The sequence below is a fragment of the Coenobita brevimanus genome, chromosome 62 (assembly GCF_032717465.1).
Source record: "Coenobita brevimanus isolate Jiangsu-jjx chromosome 62, ASM3271746v2, whole genome shotgun sequence".
NCBI lineage: Eukaryota > Metazoa > Arthropoda > Malacostraca > Decapoda > Coenobitidae > Coenobita > Coenobita brevimanus.
The window spans coordinates 12,421,454-12,443,721 of NC_137015.1; the positions used below are offsets into that span (position 1 = coordinate 12,421,454).

Sequence of the window (22,268 nt, forward strand, 5' to 3'; positions counted from 1 at the left end):
AATGACCTGGTTTTACTACTACTTTTTATTCCATCCTGTTTATGTGCCACTTTCGTACCTGCAATCCTATTACTTTGTAAAAAAAAATTTGTTCTCCTCTTCTGATCTTCCCTCATTTTTTGTTTTTGCTTCCTCCCTCTTCTCTTTCAGTAATTCCAGTTCCTCTTGTGTTAGGCATCATTTTATCCATAGATTTTTGAACTCCTCTTTTTCCATAAGATTCTTTGCATTTTTTAGTATCTCCTCCACAGTGTTTACACTCTGGAAAATCACCTTTAGAGGTCTTGTCTTGCTTTTCTCGTATTTCCCTAACCTTTTGTGTTCCCCTTTGTCTTTACTACAGATTTCCTCTGATACTTCTTTCAGTAAGCTCATTACATTTGCCATCTCCTTTTTGTCTCTTGTGATCTTGTTTTTTACTTCTTCCTCTTCTATACCAGTGATTACTATAGATTTGTTTATATCTACTGAATCTCTGACTAACTGTGGATTGTTTTGGATTATTCTTTTCACTTCCTGTTTAATGCTTTTTTCCTCCACCCTTGTTTCTAAGTCTTTCTTTACTTTCACCATTTCAGCATACGTGGTTTCCACATCATTTTTGTAGCTTTGCACAGCTTCATTCACCTGTGTTATCTTCTCAATATCACTGCTTTGGTCTGTCAGACTGCTTACTTGCCTAATTGTCTCTTTATCATTTTTGAACTCTTCCATAACACTCTCATGATTGACTACTGTACTTGCCATTTCACTCATTTTCTTCCTAAGTGTACTCAGTTCCACTGTTAGTTCACTGATGGTTGTGTCTTTCTTGTTGGCCTCCCTTCCTAGTTTTTCTATTTCTTCCTTTTGCAAGTGCATCTGCTTCTTTATTTCATCAATTTCATTTTTGAAAGCCATTTCTAGTTTGTGTACACGTTCAACCAGTCTATTGTGCGTCTCCACTTCAACCAGTTCTTGGTAGAAATCATTATCTTGCTTTCTACCTTTATCCCTTTTCTTTTCCAAATTTGCTTTGCTAAAGTATGTGTCCATTTTGCAATACTAAAAGCACAGAGTACATGTACTTACATACCCCGTGCAGCTGTAGTCTAAACAAACCTCAGCTGACTGAGCGCATTCTTTCGCCTCTTGGTTCTCTTTTCTGTTTGAAAAAGTCTTGTTTAAACTTCTTATTATTATTTTTTTCTTTTAATAATGAAAAATCATTTAGTCTAACCTGGTACAGAGCTTGACTCATATAAAGATACTAATTTAGGTAATGCCACTGGCCGTGCTGGTTCGGAGCACCGACATCGCACGTCTGCTATCTGTGACTCCCACTGTGTGTGTGTTTGTTTGTGTGTGTGTGTGTATAGAGATGCCACGCTGGTCAGTGTTTCCTATGCTTCCATATTTTTCATCATTATCATCATCATCATCATCATCTAATCCTTTGTTGTCCCATGAGGAGTGTAGGAAGCCGAGGTTAGGCAAATTGGTCCTGACCACGGCTGGATTAAGCATGTGGAAGGCCCAGGGCCTGCTTGGAAGGGAGGCCCCCTTTCCAACTCCCCCAATGGCATACACCACAGACTGGTAACCTAAATCCTAATATATAAATAGGACACTTTTAGTTAGGAAATACTGAACGGGGACTATTCATCCAATGCTGTAATATGTAATGCATAAACACGAAATGAAATGAACACAAGTTGCTCTGGTGGGAGGCCCCCTCTTGGTGGGTGGCCCAGGGCCCGGGTCCCTTGGGCCCCCCCCTTAATCCGGCGGTGGTCCTGACATTTAAGATTAGAGTGACCAGCCTCACTCACCCTGGAGTGGCATTACTTTAACAATATACCCCAACCACCTCATGCATATAAACTGACACGGGCTCAGTCCGGTTGGAGTGCCTTAATTACCCGCTAAAGCACCAGATGCCATAGTTTGGTTATGTGGTTACCACCCAGCATAGTAAATGCTTTCATGGTGTACAGGAAACCATTTTGGCTTGTCACTCAGTGTAGAGTCACCCATAGTCAGAAAGGAAGAAGAAGGAAAGAAGGATGTAAGAAGGAAGGAAAGAGAGAAGGAAGAGATGAAAGGCAGCCACCTGAGAGCAACACTACATCGAGTGAGTGGATGGTGAGTGCCCCCACCAACCACTTGTCCATTCTTTTACTGAACAAAATTTGTGAAATGTACAAAATGTTCAGTCAGCTTGAGGTAGTCATTAAAACTGAATTTCATTAAAAGTGGGTTTGGTATATCGAGGGTTTACTGTAATTTTCAGACAGAAAAGTGTGTCTTAAATGCCATGAAATGTGGTGTGCAATTTACAGGATCGTTGTCCATTCCTCCATTCAAGTCACCAGTCACAAACATTTTATATCTCCTTGGCTTCTTTCCTATTACAGTACCTCATGCAGCTGATCCTAGAACATCATTTTCTGCTTCACTCCAGTCACAAGGTACAGGCACAACAATCATCACTTTCTTGAACTGAAACTAGACATACCTACATCTGAATCTGACACATTTGTAGTCTTTCATACCCTTCTACCACTTTTTCATCAGCAGTGTAATTTTTGTGCATCATCCATGTGGATTCATTCCCAACCTTTTACATTTCACATCCTCCCACTCCAACTCCCACCCTTTCATGTTCATTTCACATTGCCATCATGTTGTATCTAGCACTGTTACACACATTCACTGCTTCCATCCTTTTAGTCTCCTCATTGACACCTCTCACATTCCACATGGCTATAAAAATCTGCCCATTTTGATTGGGGCCCTGGGCATTTATTGGAACCTCTAAGATTCACTGCATTTTTGCTGGTGAGTTGAAGAATCTGGGGGATGCTAACCCTGCCAAATCCCCCTCCTTTTTGCTTGACCCTGAAGGGAATAAAGGGTTGTATAGTTATTACTCAACAAAGTAAGTGGTTTCCTGTTTTCATAGTGCTTTACATTCATTTTTCTACCAAGATCATTAGTTACCTCCCGTTTCCTCTGTTTACTAGTACCTGTGTGTTTCTGACTCAGCATATTCCCATATTTCATTTGACTTTTTCTTTTCTCCAGTTTACCCACTTCTTTCTCTTTTCTTCTAGTGCTGTCTTAACCTCTTCATCCCGCAAGTTGTACAGTTTTACTGATTGCCAACATTGTGATATTCACATAACTTAGCATCATCATGTCTGTTGTTATATATTGTTTGCTAAATTATTCATTCATGTTTTATTTTTGTCTCATTCTTTGCTTCCCTGGTCAGGTATCCAGTGATTCTGTCTATCGAGGACCACTGCCATGTGCCCCAGCAGCAGGAGATGGCCCGTCGCTTTTCAGAGGTCTTCGGTGAATTGTTGCTCTCTAAGCCCATCGACCCAAATGAAAAGGTCAGACATAAAGACATAGATGATGGGGGAGGAGATTGAAGGGATGGTAGGAAACTACACGGTGATAGACAGTAGACAGGAGAATGAAAGGATAGCAGATAGGAAAACAATGGGCAGGTATCAGACAAAAAGATGATGAGAGCTATGCAGACAGGAAGATGATAGGAGTGTAGCAGGCTGAAGAGAAAGGTGACCAGGGAGAAAGGAAGTGAAATGTCTTAATTTTTCTTATACCTGTAACTTGCAACATAATCAAGAAAGCATCTGATTCGTATCCCATCATGTTGCTAATGTTAGTCAGCTTTGGCAACACTTAATTCTCTGTTATTTTACAGTGATTATTCAGGACACAAGGTGGAGGTTATCTCAGTGTCTCTTTTCTTTTAGTTAAAAGTTGATTAGAAAAAACTTCATGTAGATTTGAGACACCTCATAATATTACAACTGAGAATTTTCTTTTAGGTGAAATTTGACAAAAAAGAAAACTTTATGTACGTATGACACCCCTCATGATGTTACAACTTTGGAATAAATATTGGAGTTCTGTACTAAAATCACTTGAAATGATCAAACTGGAGTAAAGTATATGCAGTTAAAATGATCAGATTTGAGTACAGTACATACAATTGAGAATGCCTGGCCATTTTTCTTGTTTCCTGGACCCTCACTGGCAATCAAAACCCTTCTAATCTGCCTGCCATTTGTGAGGCAGCTTAAGCCATAAAAACAGTAAAATCATGGCTAGCAAAGACCAAAAACCCTTTACATTTGGCATTAAAGCTAAAAGAGTGCCCTTGTGTCTGGAAAAAAGAGCATGAAATTGTATGAAGGCCAGATGCTAATGAAGACGAAAATAGTGATTGGGAAAATTTTGGGATTTCCTACCCCACATTAGCAAGATAACGGTAGTTTGTATGAAACAGTTAGCTAATTCAGTTTGCGCTGTAGTTTCATGGCTACGTTAACTGCACAAAACAAGGACCTACTGTACTATAGTGTCATCCAGGTAATACAGAGAAAATTCATATGAATTAGGTAACTGGATATTAGTATGCCAGGCTGTCAGTAGATTTTGCCAGGATGATATATAATTTAGATCCTTTGTACATACCAGTACATATTCATATTTCAGTAGACTATTCCATACTGTACCTGCTTTGGTCAGGTGTTTTTTTTCCTGGTTGCATTTCATTATGCCTGGTCAGCCATTATTCTGTTCGAGTCTCCTAACCCTGAGGTCCCAGTTTATGAGGGCACTTTCATCAATTGAGCACTGGAATTTACCACCTCTCTCCTTGAGATGGTGGCCTAGTGATTAGAATGTCCCATTTAGAGTGATAACCTTACATGTGTTTGATCCTCAAGAGGTGACTGGAGATTTTTTTTTTCCCCCCCAATTAGTTCAGTCTGGGGAAATGAGATAGTCATCTAGGCTTTGGAAACATCCTGTAAATTACTGTTGTTTACAGATGATATTGTATCACTGAGTGAAGATGAATGTGAGCTGAGAGGCTTGATGATTAAATCTGGGAGTGTTTGTAAGAAATGGAATCAACAATTGAACATATGTAATAGTCTAGTCATGGTCTTTGAGAGAAATAAAGTTACAGAATGCACAGCGAGACAGGATGGTGAGGAAACAGAGAATCTAAGCACAGTGCATTTAGGTACCTCGGTTGTGTGATGAATAAGGATGGAAGTTTAGAGGAAAGGGTACAGTAGGGAAGAAAGGCTGCTGGTTCACTGAAAGCAAGTGACAAGGAATAAGGAAGTGAGCATGGAAGTAAAACATCACTACATGACAGTATTGTGATCTCTGCTGTAACATATGAATGTGAAGCTTGGAACTCGTTGAAAAGGCACATGTAGCTGAGTAGAGCATCGGGAGTTACATGGAGGGACACACAAATGAGGAAGCAAAGGATCATTGTGGTATTGATGTGGGTATGATTGAAAGTGTTAAAAGAAAAATTCTGAGATGGTTTGTCCATGTGGAAAAGATGAAGAAAGAAGGCTGACTGGGAGGGGTATGTAAGTGCAGTGAGAGGGAGACCAAGGATGAGCTGGAGTAGTTGATTGTAGAGATGCATGAGGGGGGGGAGGTGAGTTGGAAGGAGGGCAGCCAAGTAGCAGAGGACAGGACGATGTGGAGGTAATTTGTCCAGCCTTTACGGATTAAGACAAATTGCAATTGATAGATCTACCCATTAATGTACTGGACTAGGTATCTGCCTTGGACCCATACACTTCAGAGGAGGAAATATGGAATGGCTACAGCTGTTATAATTACCTGTCCCTGCCCTGGAGGAGCTTGGGGATGGGTATTGTTTTCACGCATTTTGTCTGTCCATTTGTTTGTTTGTTTGTCTTTCTGTCTGTTAACTTTATGCCAAAACTACTGGTGTGATTTTAACTAAAATTACAGGGATAATGGGCTATGACCATCTGATCACCTGATTAACTTTTAGGCTGAATTGGGCCAAAGCCCAGGCTGTAGGCCCCCAAATGTAAAAAAAAAAAAAAAAAAAAAAAAAAAGGGATGGGTAAAAGTCATTTTTTCGCATAACTTCTTTCAAATTTGTCATATCGACATGAAACCAACTCGTAAAGGTGCACCTCTCAAATCAGCATCCTATAACATGCCTCATTACATCAGGGGGGTCACCCCTAGTTAGCAGTAGGGGGTCAATATCAGGTGGGTCGGGCCTAAAATTTCAAATGGGCATAAAATCGTCAATTTTCATCCGATTTACTCCAAATTTGTAATGCGACATCTCTGACTAGATATCCTGTTGTGTTTATATGTCAGCACTGAAATGACTGCTGGAGATGGGTTTGTGGTGCCATGATACTGTTTCATGTTTTTCTTGATTTGCCATTGTCAGCATGGTCACCTTTTGAACCATTTTGCTTTTGGTGGTCAGTGGTAGTGTTGTTTCATATCTCAGGTGCCTTCATGATTTGTTGAAGTAAAGAAAAAAAAATATATAGTTTTTCATCATCATCATCATGCTTGTAAGAGCTAGTAGTAGTAGTAGTAGATGTTCCCTAAGCAGTCTGGCCGAACAGCCCAGAGTCCCTTAGGAAGGCCATGGCCGAGACCGGGCTTTCCCACAGAGCTCTCAAAGAGTGTATGTTGTGTTGTTGGTGTAGGTGATTGTGTGCAATGCAGTCTTCCATAATGTGGTTAATAGTATGGGGTACTGTGTTGCATCCTGGACAGGCATCAGCGACGGAGTCATCCAGCCTCTTCTGGTAACTTAAGAGGGCTGGATGGTGCCCCCATCTCAGCCTGGCCAGGTGGACCCTGTCATCACGAGGAAGATAGGATTCAGAAGGGTGGATGTCAGGAGACCGTGCATGCAGCTGTGTGTTGTCTTTAAGTGACTGAATGGAGCGGCGAGTGATCTGAGTGTGGATATGCTTCTGGAAGCTGGTCTGAGGTGGGGGAGGGGGTAGAGATGACAGTATTTGTGTATGGTATGGTGTGCTGAGTGTTGTTTTGATGTTCCTTGGTGTGGGTGGATGTGCTGCCATGTACTGTAGTGGATGTTGTGGGTTTGTGGAGGCTGCAGCAAGACAGTGGGTTCCTCTTATGTCTAGGTGATCCTTGACTTTGAGGACTTTGGTTTCTTGATGTAGGTGGTCTGTGGGTGTAGTAGCTGTGCAGCCTGTGATTATTTTTAGGGCCTTGTTCTGTATGGTCTGTAGAGTGTTGTAGTGTGTTTTGGTGAGGTTAGAAGCCCAGGCAGGGCTTGCATAATTCATTACTGAACATATGTATTGTTTGTATACTGTGGTGGTGGTTTCTTTGTTGTGTCTGAATGTTGTATGGGCAAGTGACCTCAAAGCATTGAGTCTTGGTGTTATTTTATTTTTAATGTTTGTGATGTGTTGTTTAAATGACATTGATGTATTGTATGTTACACCAAGGATTTTGTGTGTGTGTGTGTGTGTGGTAGGGGAGTGTTGTTTATGGTGAGGTGTGGGATGTGACTGTGTTCTGCTGCCCAGTTTGTGAGAAGAGTCACTGGAGATTTGGCCGGGGCTATTTTGAGCCTGTTTGTGGTGAACCATTCGTGTAGTGTGTTGAGGTAAGGTTGAATGATGTGTGCAGCTGTGTTTGTGTTTTGGTGTGTACATGTAAGTGTTATATCATCTGCATAGGAAGCTGTGTGTATCTGTGGTGTGTGGGGTGTGGGTACGTCGTGCATGTATAGGTTAAAGAGTGTAGGGGACAAAACAGATCCTTAGGGGATGCCGTTTGTGAAGTGTCTGATGTTAGAAGACTGACCGGCAAATGTTACGTGTGCACATCTGCCTGCTAAGTAGTTTGGCAGCCATCTTTTTGTGTTATTGTACATGTTTGTGTTGAGTATTTTGTTTGTGAGGTTGTGGCAGGGGATGGCATCAAAAGCTTTGCTAATGTCTAGTGTGAGTAGGAGTGTTCTGTGTGGTGGCCTAGCTGAATTCATGCTATCGAAAACTCTCTGTGTAAGGTCTGTAAGAAGGGTGTTTGTGGAGTGTAGTGGCCTAAAGCCATGTTGTGACTGGGCTAGGGGAATGTGAGGTGTGACTAGTTGTAGTACCAGTCGTTCAGTGACTTTAGAGGGAGTGCAGAGGAGTGTGATGGGGCGATGTGAGGAGGGTAACGTGGGGTCTTTGTTGGGTTTAGGGATAGTGATGATATTGCCATGCTTCCAGATGTTGGGTATTATGTTGTGTGAGTAGCTGTAGTTTGATATGTTGGTGAGTGCTTGTATACCTTGTGGTCCAAGGTGTTTAAGGTGAATGTTGCTTATGTTGTCTGGTCCACAGGTAGATGAGTGCTTGAGGTTGTTAATGATGTGTGTAAGAGCTTGTTGATAGAGTTGCTACATCCATATGCCAGTACAAAGAGAAAAGTTGCCAGTTTGTTACTTCTGCCCCTGTTAATCACCTGTTATGATGTATGGAGAGTGTGGATTTTCTTCTTTCTCTGCAGTACCCAGTAGTAAAGACCTACAATACGGTACTTTCAGTGATTCAGATTGGGGGGGGGGGAAAGTGGTAGTTAAAGTAATAATATTGAAGTGCTAGTTTGTTTGAAGCCTTATTTACACTGTCTGTGAATAGATGATGCCTTCACCAGAAGAGCTGAAGGGCAAGATCATCCTGAAACATCGCAAGTTACCTGGTGGTACGGATGAATCCACTCCTCTTCCTGCTAATGTTGATGAACGTAAGTATTTTAATTTGGTTGTGTCTGATATCTTTTAAATGTGCTGTTCATATTTTATGACTGTATGAATACTGGAAAGATTGTTTTAACAGTACCCATGGGATAGCCAAAGATATTGCTTTGCTCCTAACTATGTCACTCACTGAGTTACCATACCAGTTTGAAGAATGTGGTCTAGGCCTTATGGGAGCAATGTTAGAAGAATGAAATTTTGCACAGTGGTAAACCTCCACCTGGGCCAGGTTTGAGGCAGGGTGTAACTCCTGAGGACCACCATCAATAGGGGGAGTGGCCCCTGAGTGTTCCAGCACAAATCATTGAACACGTCCCCCCCCCCCTTTTTTTTTTTTTTTTTTTTTTTTTTTTTTTTTTTTTATGAAAACATTTTGCAGAGTGGTAGAGCTTCATGTCATTTTGTAAAATATATGTCCTTAACTTCACCAACCTTTAGCTTTCTCTGGAAATGCAATTTGTGTTGCCATCATGTGGCTGTAAACAGTAATATGCAAACAGAAGTCAGTTTATCACACATGGAATGTAAATGCCTGTGTTCTTCATTTTTTCTCCATATTCACAACAGAAGAGGTAAGAAAGAGTGAACACATCATATGACTGTTAAATGCACACTGGTATTATGACATCATACTCAGTGATTATTATGGCATAAGAAATAAATGACACTTCCAAGTTGCATATGGTGGAAAACACTGGTACTGTATGTTGTATCCCTATGTGACATATATACCATCCATCCATCCCTCATCCAATACCATTCTATTTCAAAATAAATATGAACATTAGGAAAAAATTACTTTAATCATGAGAACAGTCTGACAAGGAATTGATGTTGGTTATGTAGGTAAATGAGGATAATGATGATTTATCAAAAAATCAGTCTGAAGGTGGGAAGACTAATTTCTTACAAAGTACCTTCTCATCTGTGGTAGATAAACCTGTATTACCAGCATTATGATAATGTCAGTAAAACAGAAATGCAGCACCAAGACTTAGGAAAGATGACTGAATGAGGTATAGTAATATCAGAAATATGTAGTACACAGATGTTTTTCTAGGAGGTTCTGCATGAGTTTTTTTTTTTTTTTTTTTTATGCGAGGAAAAAGGAACCAAAGGCCATGAGCCCGCAGTAACAGTTCCCTCCAAGAGAAAAACAAAATACAATAGAGAGCCAAATTCAAGATCCGATCATTTTGAGATGCCTGGACACACTGCATTTGAAAGACTGGAGATCATAGGCAGCAGGAAATGCAGACAGAGGGAGACAGTTCCAGAGCTGACCTGTTGCATAAATGAAAGACTGGGAGTAACGGTTAACTCTTGCATTAGAGAGTTGGACAGAAAAGGGATGAGAGTTTGCTGCCAGACGGGTGCTACACGCCCGTCATAGAGGTGGAGGAATGCAAGCAGACAGTTCAGAGGAGTAGTGACCATTAAAGTAGCAATAGAAAGAGATAAAGATGCAACAGTGCGGCGAAGAGACAGAGGTTGAAGGGAGTCAGTAAGAGGAGGAGAGTTAATGAGACGAAAAGCCTTTGACTCCACCCTATTGAGAAAAGCTGTATGTGGGGAGCCTCCCCACACATGAGAGTTGTACTCCACACAGGGGCGGATAAAACCCCTTTAGAGAGTCAACAATTGTGCAGGGGTAAAGAAAGAGCGGAGTCGGCTTAGCACACCCAATCTCTTGGAAGCAGATTTTACAAGAGATGTAATATGATCTTTCCAAGATAAGTCCCGAGTAAATGAAACCACAAGCATGTTCAAGGATGATGCAGGATTAAGCTGAATATTATTAACCCCTACACCGCGGGCATGTTTACCGATGTTTTGCGTGTGCCGCGGGGTTATTCGGGCTCCGACAGACTCTCAAAAAATATTTGCCAAAAATCAGTTATTAGTCCTAGAATATTAAAATTATATATGCTTATGGCACATACCTTCAGCTTTCTCCTGGAATGTTTGTTGAGCCTTCGTCGTTACCGTAGGACTTGTGGAGACCTCTGAAGTTGGGTAACGAAGTCTTCACTTTACAGTTCCCGACAACCTGTAATATGATTACCACAGCCAGATATTAACACTATAAATACTACTCTATGATTTTCAAGTAGTTTGGGATCCATACTCCAAAAAAAAAAACCACTGTGAAAGCAATGAAAATTATGAGCGCGTCTGACTGCCGCACTTCCGCTAGTTCGCTCTTGGTACTCTGTCATTTATTATTCATAAAACCCCTCACACTTTATATTTCTATAACTACATAACACTTATATATATCTACAGTCTTTATCCATAAGTTTCCTTCAGTAGTATTAGTTTATTGCCACTGTAGGGATTCAATTTCTTTCAGTAAAATACGTAGCATTCACTTTCTCGTCCTGTATACTGGCATTGAGAGTGAATGTCACTTTCATCTTCACTCTCATAACTCATAGTATTCAGACATGCTATAGTGAAACTTTCACTTTCATTACTCCTAGGGTATATACTCGTATTCTTATAATACTACTCATTTACATTTCTATTTACGTTCTCTATTTTATTTACGTTATTTATATTTATATTTTATTTAGTGTGTTATGCACTGTCACTTGAAGTAACTTATAAAACTATTTTCCATTGTTCACTTATATTTACATTCATTACTTTCACTTGCTGTTTACACATTATTTACAATTCCACTTGCACTGTTTTACTCAATAGAAAGATCGTAGTCACTCTTTTATCAATTGTCAGCCCTTTACCTCTTTCCACACGAGGTTTAGTAGGCGGTAAAGGTCACAGGGCCCTTGCATGGGGATGAAAAAAGGCCCTGAAGTCAGCAAGAGTATGAGCCGTACCTCCTCTTCGGAATCTGAGAGAGAACTGATAGGAGGGCCGGCCCGGGTTGAGGCCTACTTGAGGGTTATTCAGCACTACCAACGTAGCTCTTGAAACAGCTATGTATTTCACTGAAATGATTGGCAGGAAATCTAGACAATACATTATAAATTAGGTAGTTCCAGGTGAATGTAAATATCACTTAGGCTTCTCCCTTCCCTCCTTATATGTATATTTATTACGAAAATAGATTATATGGCATATTTCAAGGGGAAAAAAACAGCGAAAATTAGCGAACGAGTGCACGTGAGGTGTTGTCAGGTGATAATTAGCCAATTCCAGGTGTATTGCACTCTCACTTACCTTATTTCTTTCTTGTATATATTATTTGGTATAAGAATAGGGCATAGGGCTTATTTGAATGGATGAAATCAGTGAAAAATTCCAGGGAAGATTTACATAGCGTAGCACGGCCAGGCAGGCGAGAGGATAGTGTAATGGAGGGGGGGTAGGGAGGGGAGTCAAGAACGGGGAGAAATGGCTAAATTGTCAACAATGGATGGGAGTACAGATGAGATTAGAAGTGCTGACTAGTGTTGGACATTGGCAGTACTGATAGATGATACAAGCCCCCACTTGGAAGCCCGGGTGAATTCAAAATAACACAGAATCACAAAAGTGACGCCCCGCGGTATGATCCCTTGCTCCCAAGCGTCACAAAAGTGACGCCCCGCAGTTAAGGGGTTAAACATTAGTGGGTATACCTGTGGAAGATTTTATCGGGTTGATAGGTGTAAGAACTGAGTCTTAGATTCATTAAAAACTACCATATTATTTTTACCCCAGTCAGAGATACGAGCCAAGTCAGACATTAGGTGTGCCATAGCCTCATCCCTTGTTTGTTGAAGTAACTGTTGAGATGGGCGTTGCGGGAACCGAATGGAAAGGTGAAGGGTGGAGTCATCAGTGTATGAGTGGATAGGGTTAGATGTACAGCTTAGAAGATCATTGATGAATAAAAGGAAGAGAGTTGGTGATAGGACAGAGCCCTGAGGAACACCACTGTTGATAGATCTTGGAGAAGAACGATGGCCGTCTACAACAGCGGCTATAGAACGACCAGAAAGGAAGCTAGCGATGAAGGCACAGATAGAAGGATAGAAACCGTAGGAGGGCAGTTTGGAAATTAAAGATTTATGCCAGATTCGATCGAAAGCCTTTGAGATGTCAAGTGCAATGGCAAAGCTTTCGCCAAAGTCCCGAAAGGAGGATGACCAGGAGTCTGAAAGGTAGGCGAGAAGATCGCCAGTGGAGCGTCCCTGATGGAACCCGTACTGACGATCGGAAAGGAGGTTGTGATAGGAAAGATGCCTTAAAATTTTTTTATTGAGAATTGACTCGAAAACTTTTGAAATACTGGACGTTAAAGCAATTCGACAATAGTTGGAGGGTTGGGAGTGGTCACCCTTCTTTGGGACTGGCTGAATGAGAGCAAACTTCCAGCAAGAAGGAAAGGTACAAGTTGACAGACAAAGGCAAAAGAGTTTGCCTGGGCAGGGTGTAAGCACAGAAGCACAGTTCTTGAGAACAACAGGAGGGACCCCATCAAGCCCATATGCCTTGTTAGTACTGAGGCCAGTGATGGCAGAAAATACATCAGCTGAAGAAATTTTAATGTCAGCCATGAGGAAGTCAGAGGGGGGAAGTGATGGAGGAACATCACCGGAATTGTCTAAGGTGGAATTGGAGGAGAAAGTCTGTGCGAAGAGATCTGCTTTATCAGTAGAGGAAATAGCTACAGAACCATCAGAGTAGAAAAGAGGAGGGAAGGATGATGAGGTAAAGTTGTTAGAAAGATTTTTGGCAAGGTGCTACTTGGATTCTGCTGTAATACAACCTAGCCTAGACTAAACTGACCTAACCTTAGCAGCCTACCATGAACATAACTTAACCCATTTGAATGTTATTTGTAGAATGCTAAAAAAACAGTTGATTACTCTTGAGAACAAATTTCAGGGCAGGCATATACTGTATATCCTTGCATTATTGAACCCCGATACTGTATTTCGCAGAACATAAGACACTGCACTGTATAAGATGCACCCTAGTTTTGGAAGAGCAAGTCCAAGGAAGAAGTTTTTGATGCCTACCAACACCCACTAAAACCTTAACTTGATATAATCCCCATTACACAAATGCACACTCACCTTTCAGTATTTCCTCAGCACTGTTCCTCAGAGTTTCTATCTATCTATCAATCTTTTGCCAGACGCCTCAATCCCATACGGGGTGGCCACAAACAAATTGCGTCCACGTCACCCTGTCCCTTGCCATTTCAGTGCCCTGCTCCCAATTCATACCCTGCTCTCTCATATACCTCTCCACTCCATCCCTGCATCTCATTGTTGGCCTCCACCTCACTCACATATACCCTCCTTGTCAGTCTGTCACTCTCCATCCTCTCCATATGGCCAAACCACCTCAATGTGTTTCTCCTAACGCTTCCTATCACATCCACATCCACACCACAACCCTCCTTCACTTCCTCATTTGTCAGTCTGTCTCTCCATGTGACTCCACAGGCTCCTCTCAAATAACTCATTTCCACTGCTTTCACTCTTGACTTGTGTCCCTCCAACAACATCCAAGCTTCACTTCCATACATTAGAGTTGGTATCACAATATTGTCATGTAGTAACTTTTTCTGTTCCATGCTCGCTTCCCTGTTTCTTATCACTGCTTTCAAGGAACCAGCAACCTTTCATCATTATTGTACCCTTTCAAGCACTTCACCCTCCAAACTTCCATCCTTACTCATCACACTACCCAAGTACTTAAACGTACTCACATTTTCCACTTCCTCATCATGCAGCTTTACTGTACATTCACTTACTTCACTTCTCTCAAAGACCATCACTTTACTCTTCCCCACATTCACATTTAGATTCCATTTCTTACACACTCTCCCAGACTCATCCACCAAGCCTTGCAGCTCCCCTTCGTCTTCACTTAACAACACAGTATCATTTGCAAACAAGAGCACAGGGAGTTTCCAAACACTACCCTCTCTCATTAGGACTACCCCAACATCCACTGCCCCACCTTGTATCTCTTTTATAACCCCATCCATGTACAGATTGAACAACCAGTGAGACATGACACATCCCTGTTTCAACCCAACCTTCAGATAGAAAAATTCACTCAGTTCACTATCCACACGCACTGCAGCCGTAGCACCCTCATACATATTCTTCACAGCATTCAGCAACTTCCCATCTACTCCATATATTCTTAATACTTTCCACAATCCTTGTCTATCCACTCTCTCATATGCTTTCTCCAAATCCATGAAATCCGCATACAACTTCTTTCCCTTCTCTAGAAACTTTTCCACTAAAGATCTAAGAATGAATATCAGATCTACTTGTTCTTCTCCAACTAATTTCTCTGTTGTTTCCCTAACTCTGTCAATAAGTATCCTCCATCCATCCATCATCGAATCCTACATTGCCCCATGAGGAGCGTAGGAGCCCGGGGCTAGGCAGTTGGTCCTGACATTTAAGATGAGAGTGACCAGCCTCACTCATCCCTGAGTGGCATTACATGAGCAGTAAACCCCAACCACCCCTTGGGTATAAACCTTCACCGGCTCAATCCGACTGGAACGCATAATTACCCATTAAACCACCAGGTGCCAAAAAATAAGTATCCTACCATATACTTTTCCTATTACTCTAAGAAGACAAATGCCCCTATGATTACCACACACTTCTCTTTCATTACCACTAAATAAAAGAACAAAACTAGTGAAAATCTGTGCCAGTCATACTTATGTACTACAGACACTTCTGTCCATCCTTCTGTTTCTTGACTGAGTTTGAACCAGGTGGCTTTGTGTATACATATTCACCTCTCAGTATCTCTAGTAAATACTGCTCATCAGTCTACATATTAAACAGTCATACATATGTAGAGCAGAAATTGCTTTTGTCCACCTTTCTTTGTTGAGCTTGGCCCAGGTGGGTATGTCCTCAAGTCATTTGATTGCATGTAAAGTATCAGCATGATTCATGCAGAGAGAAAATAAAATCACAAAAAACAAAGGCCAATAAAAAGTTACAAGCACTCGATCATTCTAAAAATTCAGGCTTACATATGATTGAGGATTTTCTGTTATATACACCAGGAGACAGCAGGTGGTAGCACTGTCTATGTCAACAGAGTTGTGACTGTCTTTGCGGTTTTTCCTAAATGTTCTGAGTAATTCAAGTGCATCGTGTTTTTCACAATATATCAACAGTTTAGTTTAATTAATTTTTTTTTTTTTTCCTTCTCTCCTGTAGTGTTGGCAGATTCAGTTTTTGTAGTCTTTCTTCCTAACTTAGATCCCTTAAGCTTGGTACCCATCTTGTAGTGGCCCTTTGAACTTTTTCGATCTTATCTATGTGTTTCTTGAGATGAGGATTCCAGACTACTGATGCATACTCCAGGGTTGGTCTGATGAATGATGTTATTATATTTCTCAGCATGTCTTCATTAATGTATGTGAATGCTATTCTCATATTGGCAAGTGTTGTGTACATTTTCCGCACCTTCTCACTGATGTCGTCAGCCGGAGATAGTTTGTTATTGGTAATCACTCCTAGGTCCTTCTCTCTCTCTGATATGTGTAGGGTTTTACATCCTAACATAAAATCCCAACCTGGTCTTTTTCCACTTTTACCAAACTTAATTACATGACACTTGCCCAAATTGAATTCCATTTGCCATTTATTGCTCTATTCATGAAGTTTATTTAACCCGCCCCATCCCGACGTTTTTGGACCTTTTTTTTCTTGGCCCAAACATCCGCTTTTGGTGAGAAACATCGAAAATTCATAGAGAAATCGCTCACCTGAGGTTTAAAATACGCGATTTAGGTACAAGTACTTCCTTACCTGACTGGGTTTTCTAACAGGCTGGCACCAAAGAAAACGAGTTCTGTGGGAGGGTAACTATTTTATCCACTCATAAACAGTATTTATTTATTTACTTAGTACGAATTTATACGTAGTACAAGAGTATGTTGGTTTTCAAACAGTAATATAGGCATTATAAGCATTGTTTCACTCACTAACTCATCACCATTCATGACCTTTTTTTCCCACATTACCTGATCATCATTTCTGACAGAGTCTTCCTCAAATGCTGTGTAAACTTTTTCCTCCACATTGTCATCGATTGGGGAATCACTCTGGCCCTGAATGTCTTTATTGGCCAGGTCACTGGTAACAGGTGAATTGCCGAGACAATGGCGTGCAGGGGGAGGAGGGAGATTATGCGGTGTAAGGCATTGTTCCTGCTTGGCATCTTGTAGAAGAATAGAAGAAGGTGTCCCGTGTATACATGCCAAAAATCACTCGCGAAATCACTCGCGAAAATTGAAAATTGTGCAAATTAGGGACCTTGCAATGTTGTCGCGTTAATTCACGTCGCCGGGACGGCACGGGTTACTTCTTCTTGTAGCTCTCCACAAGAGTCTGTGTTAGTAATTCTCCTTTGTATTTTTGCATCATCAGCAAACATATTTAGATAGCTTTCATTTCCAGTGTTACTATCTGTGTCATTTATATACACTAAAAACTTAATTGGTGCCAGCACTGAGCCGTGTGGAACTCCACTAGTCACATCCCTCCATGATGAGTAATTTTACCTTAGTACTGTTCTCATTTCCCTTTTTCTGAGAAAATCTGTCATCCAACAGTACAGGTTGCCTTGGATTCCTCCTTCATGGTACAGTTTCCATAAAAGTATTTGGTGTGGTACTCTGTCATATGTTTTCTTAAAGTCTAAATAGATACTGTCCATCCATCCTTCTCTTTTCTGTAATGTTTCTGCAATTCCATCATAGTAGCTTAATAGGTTATTAACACATGATTTTTCCCTTTTCTAAAACCAAACTGCCTTTCTGTTATCATATTGTGTTCATCTAGATGGTTTACCCAAACTTTTCTTATCAGCTTTTCTAATATCTTACTTACAACACAGGTTAGTGATACTGGCCAGTAGTTGTGTGGAATTTGTTTATTACCTTTCTTGAATAGGGGAACAATGTTTGTTTTCATCCAAATATCAGGTAGTTTACCTTGACCCAAGGGTTCCTTGAATATTAAATATATTCGTCTACTTAACTCCTTTGCACATTCATGTACCACCCACCATGAGATTTTGTCAGGACCATTTGCCTTTCTCTGTCTATCTATCTATCTATTGTCTGATTTACTTAATTGCTCCTGTGTTTCTTTTTCTGATATTTCTATATCTGGTAATACATGTGGGCATGTGTGTTCCATATTATCTCTCAAAATTATTTTCTTCTGTAAAAACTGATTGGAAATTTTTATTTCATTCTTCACAAATATCCTTCTCTTGTGTATAGGTGACCCCCTTGTCCGTAATGGACTGTATTTTGTCTTTACCTCTGGTTTTGCTTTGGATGTAGCTGTAAAATAGCTTCGGTTGATCTATCTGTCTATCTATTGCCAGACGCCTCAATCCCATTTGGGATGGCCACAAACAAATCGCCTCCAAGTCGCCCTGTCCCCCGCCATTTCACTGCCCTGCTCCCAACTCACACCCCCCTCTCTCATATACCTCTCCTCCCCATCCCTTCATCTCATCCTCAGCCTCCCCCTCCCTCTTCCCCCCTCCACCTCACTCACATACACTCTCTTCATCAGTCTTTCACCCTCCATCCTCTCCGCATGGCCAAACCACCTCAGTGTGTTCCTCATAACGCTTCCTATCACATCCACATCCACACCACAACGCTCCTTTATATCCTCATTCGTCAGCCTGTCTCTCCATGTGACTCCATAGGCTCCTCTTAAATAACTCATTTCTACTGCTCTCACTCTTGACTTGTGTCCTTCCAACAACATCCAAGCTTCACTTCCGTACGTTAGAGTTGGTATCACAGTACTGTCATGTAGTAACTTTTTCACTTCCATGCTCACTTCCCTGTTTCTTATCACTGCTTTCAAAGAACCAGCAACCTTTCTTCCCTGCTGTACCCTTTCACACACTTCACCCTCCAAACCTCCATCCTTACTCATCACACTACCCAAGTACTTAAATGTACTCACATTTTCCAATTCCTCACCATCCAACCTTGCTGTACATTCACTGACTTCTCCTCTCTCAAAGACCATCACTTTACTCTTCCCTACATTCACCTTTAGATTCCGTTTCTTACACACTCTCCCAAACTCATCCACCAAGCCTTGCAGCTCCCCTTCGTCTTCACTCAACAACACAGTATCATCTTCAAACAAGAGTACAGGGAGTTTCCAAACACTATCCTCTCTCACCAGGGCCACTTCAACATCCACTACCCTACCTTGTACCTCTTTTATTACCCCATCCATGTACAGATTGAACAACCATGGAGACATGACACATCTCTGTTTCAACCCAACCTTCAAAGAGAAAAATTCACTTAGTTCACCATCCACACACACTGCAGCCTTCGCACCATCGTACATACTCTTCACAGCATTCAACAACTTCCCATCTACTTCATGTATTCTTAACACTTTCCACAATCCTTGTCTCTCCACCCTGTCATATGCTTTCTCCAAATCCATGAAATCCGCATACAACTTCTTTCCCTTCTCTAGAAACTTTTCCACTAAAGATCTAAAAATGAATATCTGATCTACACAACCTCTTCCCTTCCTAAAGCCTCCCTGTTCCTCTCTAACTAATTTCTCTGTTCTTTCTCTAACTCTGTCAATAAGTATCCTACCATACACTTTTCCTATTATACTAAGAAGACAGATGCCCCTATGATTACCACACACTTCTTTTTCCCCTTTTCCTTTGTACAAGGGAATAATTATACCTGACTTCTAATCCTCCGGGACTCTACCTTCCTCCCAGGCCAATCTGCACATCTTCTACATCCATTCTACTACTATCTCTCCCCCATGCTTCAGCATTTCACCACACACTCCATCAATTCCTGGGGCTTTCCCCAATTTAACTTTCTTCATTGCTTCCACAACTTCTATCCTACTGATTTCTTCCTGTCTTCTCACCTCCCTCCTTCTCCCAGCCATTCCCCAGCCACTTATACTCGCATTACTTCCATCCTCTATGTTCAACAATTCCTTAAAGTGTTCTCTCCATCTGCTCACTTTTTCTCCCTTCTCCACTAGTAATCTACCATTTTTATCTTTCACTCCCATGCTAACTTAACTTCCACCCTGTCTTACTCTTTTCACCTCTTTCCAGAACATTTTCTTACAATCCCTCCACTTTACACTCATGTTCCTTCCAAATTCCTCATCCACTCTCTTCTTACTTTCTCTTACTAATCTTTTCACCTCTCTCTTTCTTTCTACATATAACTCTCTCTTCCGCCTCTCAACTTCTTCCACGCCCCTATTTCTCATCCATTCATTGTATGCTTTCTTCTTTTGTGCCACAGCCTGTCTCACCTCTTCAGTCCACCATGCTGTTCCTTGCACCCCCCTCCGTCTTCTCTTCCTTCCACACACCACATCACATGCTACACACCTTCCACGTCTCCCATCTGCTCCAATTCATATTTCCCCAATCGTTCCTCCACTTCTCTCTTATACTCTGCCTTTTTCTCATCCTCTTGTAACCTTTCCACTCTCCTTGCAACTACTCCTTCCTCTCGTCTTTCCCTTCTTCTATTCCTCCATCTTACTTGAATTCTAATTCTGGCCACCACCAAGTAGTGATCAGAAAGTCCACTCCCCCAACCTCTGTGAGCTCTTGCATCCATTACACATCTTCGCATCCTTTCATCCGCACACACATAATCAATCATTGCCTTCCTTTCATTCAGTTCACCACCCACCCTTCTCATCACTCGCCATGTATACCTGTGGATCATTTTATGCCTGAAGAGGGTATTGGCTATCACCAACCCCCTCCCAGCACAAATGTCCACTAACGCACTCCCATTCTCATCTATCTCCGCAGGCACACCCCACTCACCAACTATTCCATCCACCTTCACATTCCCAACTTTACCATTCATATCACCGGTCAAAAACACTCTCTCATTCCTTCCAAACTTTTCCATGAACACTTCTACATTTGTCCAGAACTCTTCTCTCACTCTTCTAGCACGATCTTGCGTTGGCGCATACACACACACAGTCACCCACATTTGTATTCCAACTTTCAACTTTACCCACACAATCCTTGACCCAACTGATCCATACTGTCTTAAGCTCTTCTTCCATCTTTTACCCACAACTATACATACTCCTTCCTTTGCCCTCTCATTCTCACCTACTCCTGCACATATACTACTACAGTAATCACTCTAATATCTGGACACCCAATAACCAAACATCCCCACTACCCGGACATAATCGTCCTGGGATCCAACATTCCTAAAATGGTCCGAAAACCCAAAAAAAATAAAAATTAAACCGATTTTTTCCTGTCTGTAATTTGAACTTACCGCGCACGGCACGGGAGAGCATTGTTGTGGCGCGTCATTCCTCCGACGTCCGATAGAGCGCTGCTGCATCCTCCCCACTTTCCGCCTCTCTCTCGCCGCGAGTGCACGCTCGTCGTAATGGCTGCCCATGTGATCACTTTTGTGGTGGTGCCCTACCTGCTGCAATGCCTCCTGCCTCTCTCCGGCCTCCTCTTAGTGTGTGTGATGATGGCCCCGCCACCTGAGGAAAGGAAGAGAGTGGTGTTGACTCTGGAGAAGAAACGGGAGATATTGGAGAAAGTAGATGCGGGGTGGTCTTCCCGCATTCTCCACGAGTTTAACCTGGCCCGGTCTACTTTGTTCGATATCAAGAGGTCCCGAGACAAACTCATGCAGTACATGGCTGACATCTCGTCGAGAAGCAAACGCAACGTTGAAAGGAAGGTTATGTTTACCCCCAAGTTTGCAGAAATCGACCGATCCATGTTGATTTGGTATCGACAGCAACGTGCTGCTGGTGTGATGGTACGTGGAACGGAGCTGAAGGCTGCTGCTGAGAAGTTCGCCAGGCTTCACGACGCCCTAGACTTCAAGGCATCCGAGGGTTGGGTCTTCGCGTTCAAGTTGCGGCATGGCCTTACCAACCGTAAAGCACATGGCGAAGCATTGTACGCTAACGAGGATGGAGTTGACGAGTTTCGGCACAGGGTGAAGTGCTTGATCGACAGGGAGGGCCTAACTCTCGGTCAACTCTACAACGCTGATGAAACTGGCCTATTCTATCGCTCGCTGCCAACGAACACTCTAGCCGAGGAGACGGAGAAGCGTGTACCTGGCCGCAAGCTTTCCAAGGAACGGATATGTGCTTTGTGTTGTGCCAGTGCTAACGGCATGCACCGGCTTAAGCCCGTTGTTGTTGGCCACGCAAATCAGCCTCGGTGCCTTCGTGGGGTGATGGATGTCCTTCCTGTCGTCTGGTACCATTCTTTGAAGGCATGGTTCACAGCTGTGATCTTCAAAGACTGGATTCACCGTCACTTCGTCAAGGAGGTCATCCATTACCAGACGAAGACACTGGGAATCCCACGCGATCAGGTAAAGGCCCTCCTTCTTCTCGACAATGCACCTGCCCACCCGTGCGACAAGGACTTGGTTGCTTAAAATGGCCCTATTAGGTGCATGTTTCTGCCACCTAATACGACTGCTCTCATCCAACCAGTGGACCAAGGAGTGATCGTGGCAACAAAGCACCTGTACCGTCGGAAGTTCCTGGATGAGGTGATGGTTGTTCTCGAGGACGAGGACGAGCGCAGGGAGGGATGGGACACACGAGGCAAGCAGACTTTGGAAAACATTCACCGCTACAAC

General features: G+C 42.1%; 1 protein-coding gene across 1 annotated transcript in view; it reads left to right on the forward strand.

Moving 5' to 3' along the window:
• Positions 1-22,268, forward strand: part of sl (small wing phospholipase C gamma 1) — a gene marked incomplete at its 3' end in the record, with an annotated part of 811,582 nt that overhangs the window by 239,769 nt on the left and 549,545 nt on the right. The window contains exons 9-10 of the mRNA XM_080275567.1: positions 3,257-3,380; positions 8,496-8,601. Coding sequence (XP_080131693.1) covers positions 3,257-3,380; positions 8,496-8,601 — 230 coding nt within the window. The remainder of the gene's footprint in view (positions 1-3,256; positions 3,381-8,495; positions 8,602-22,268) is intronic.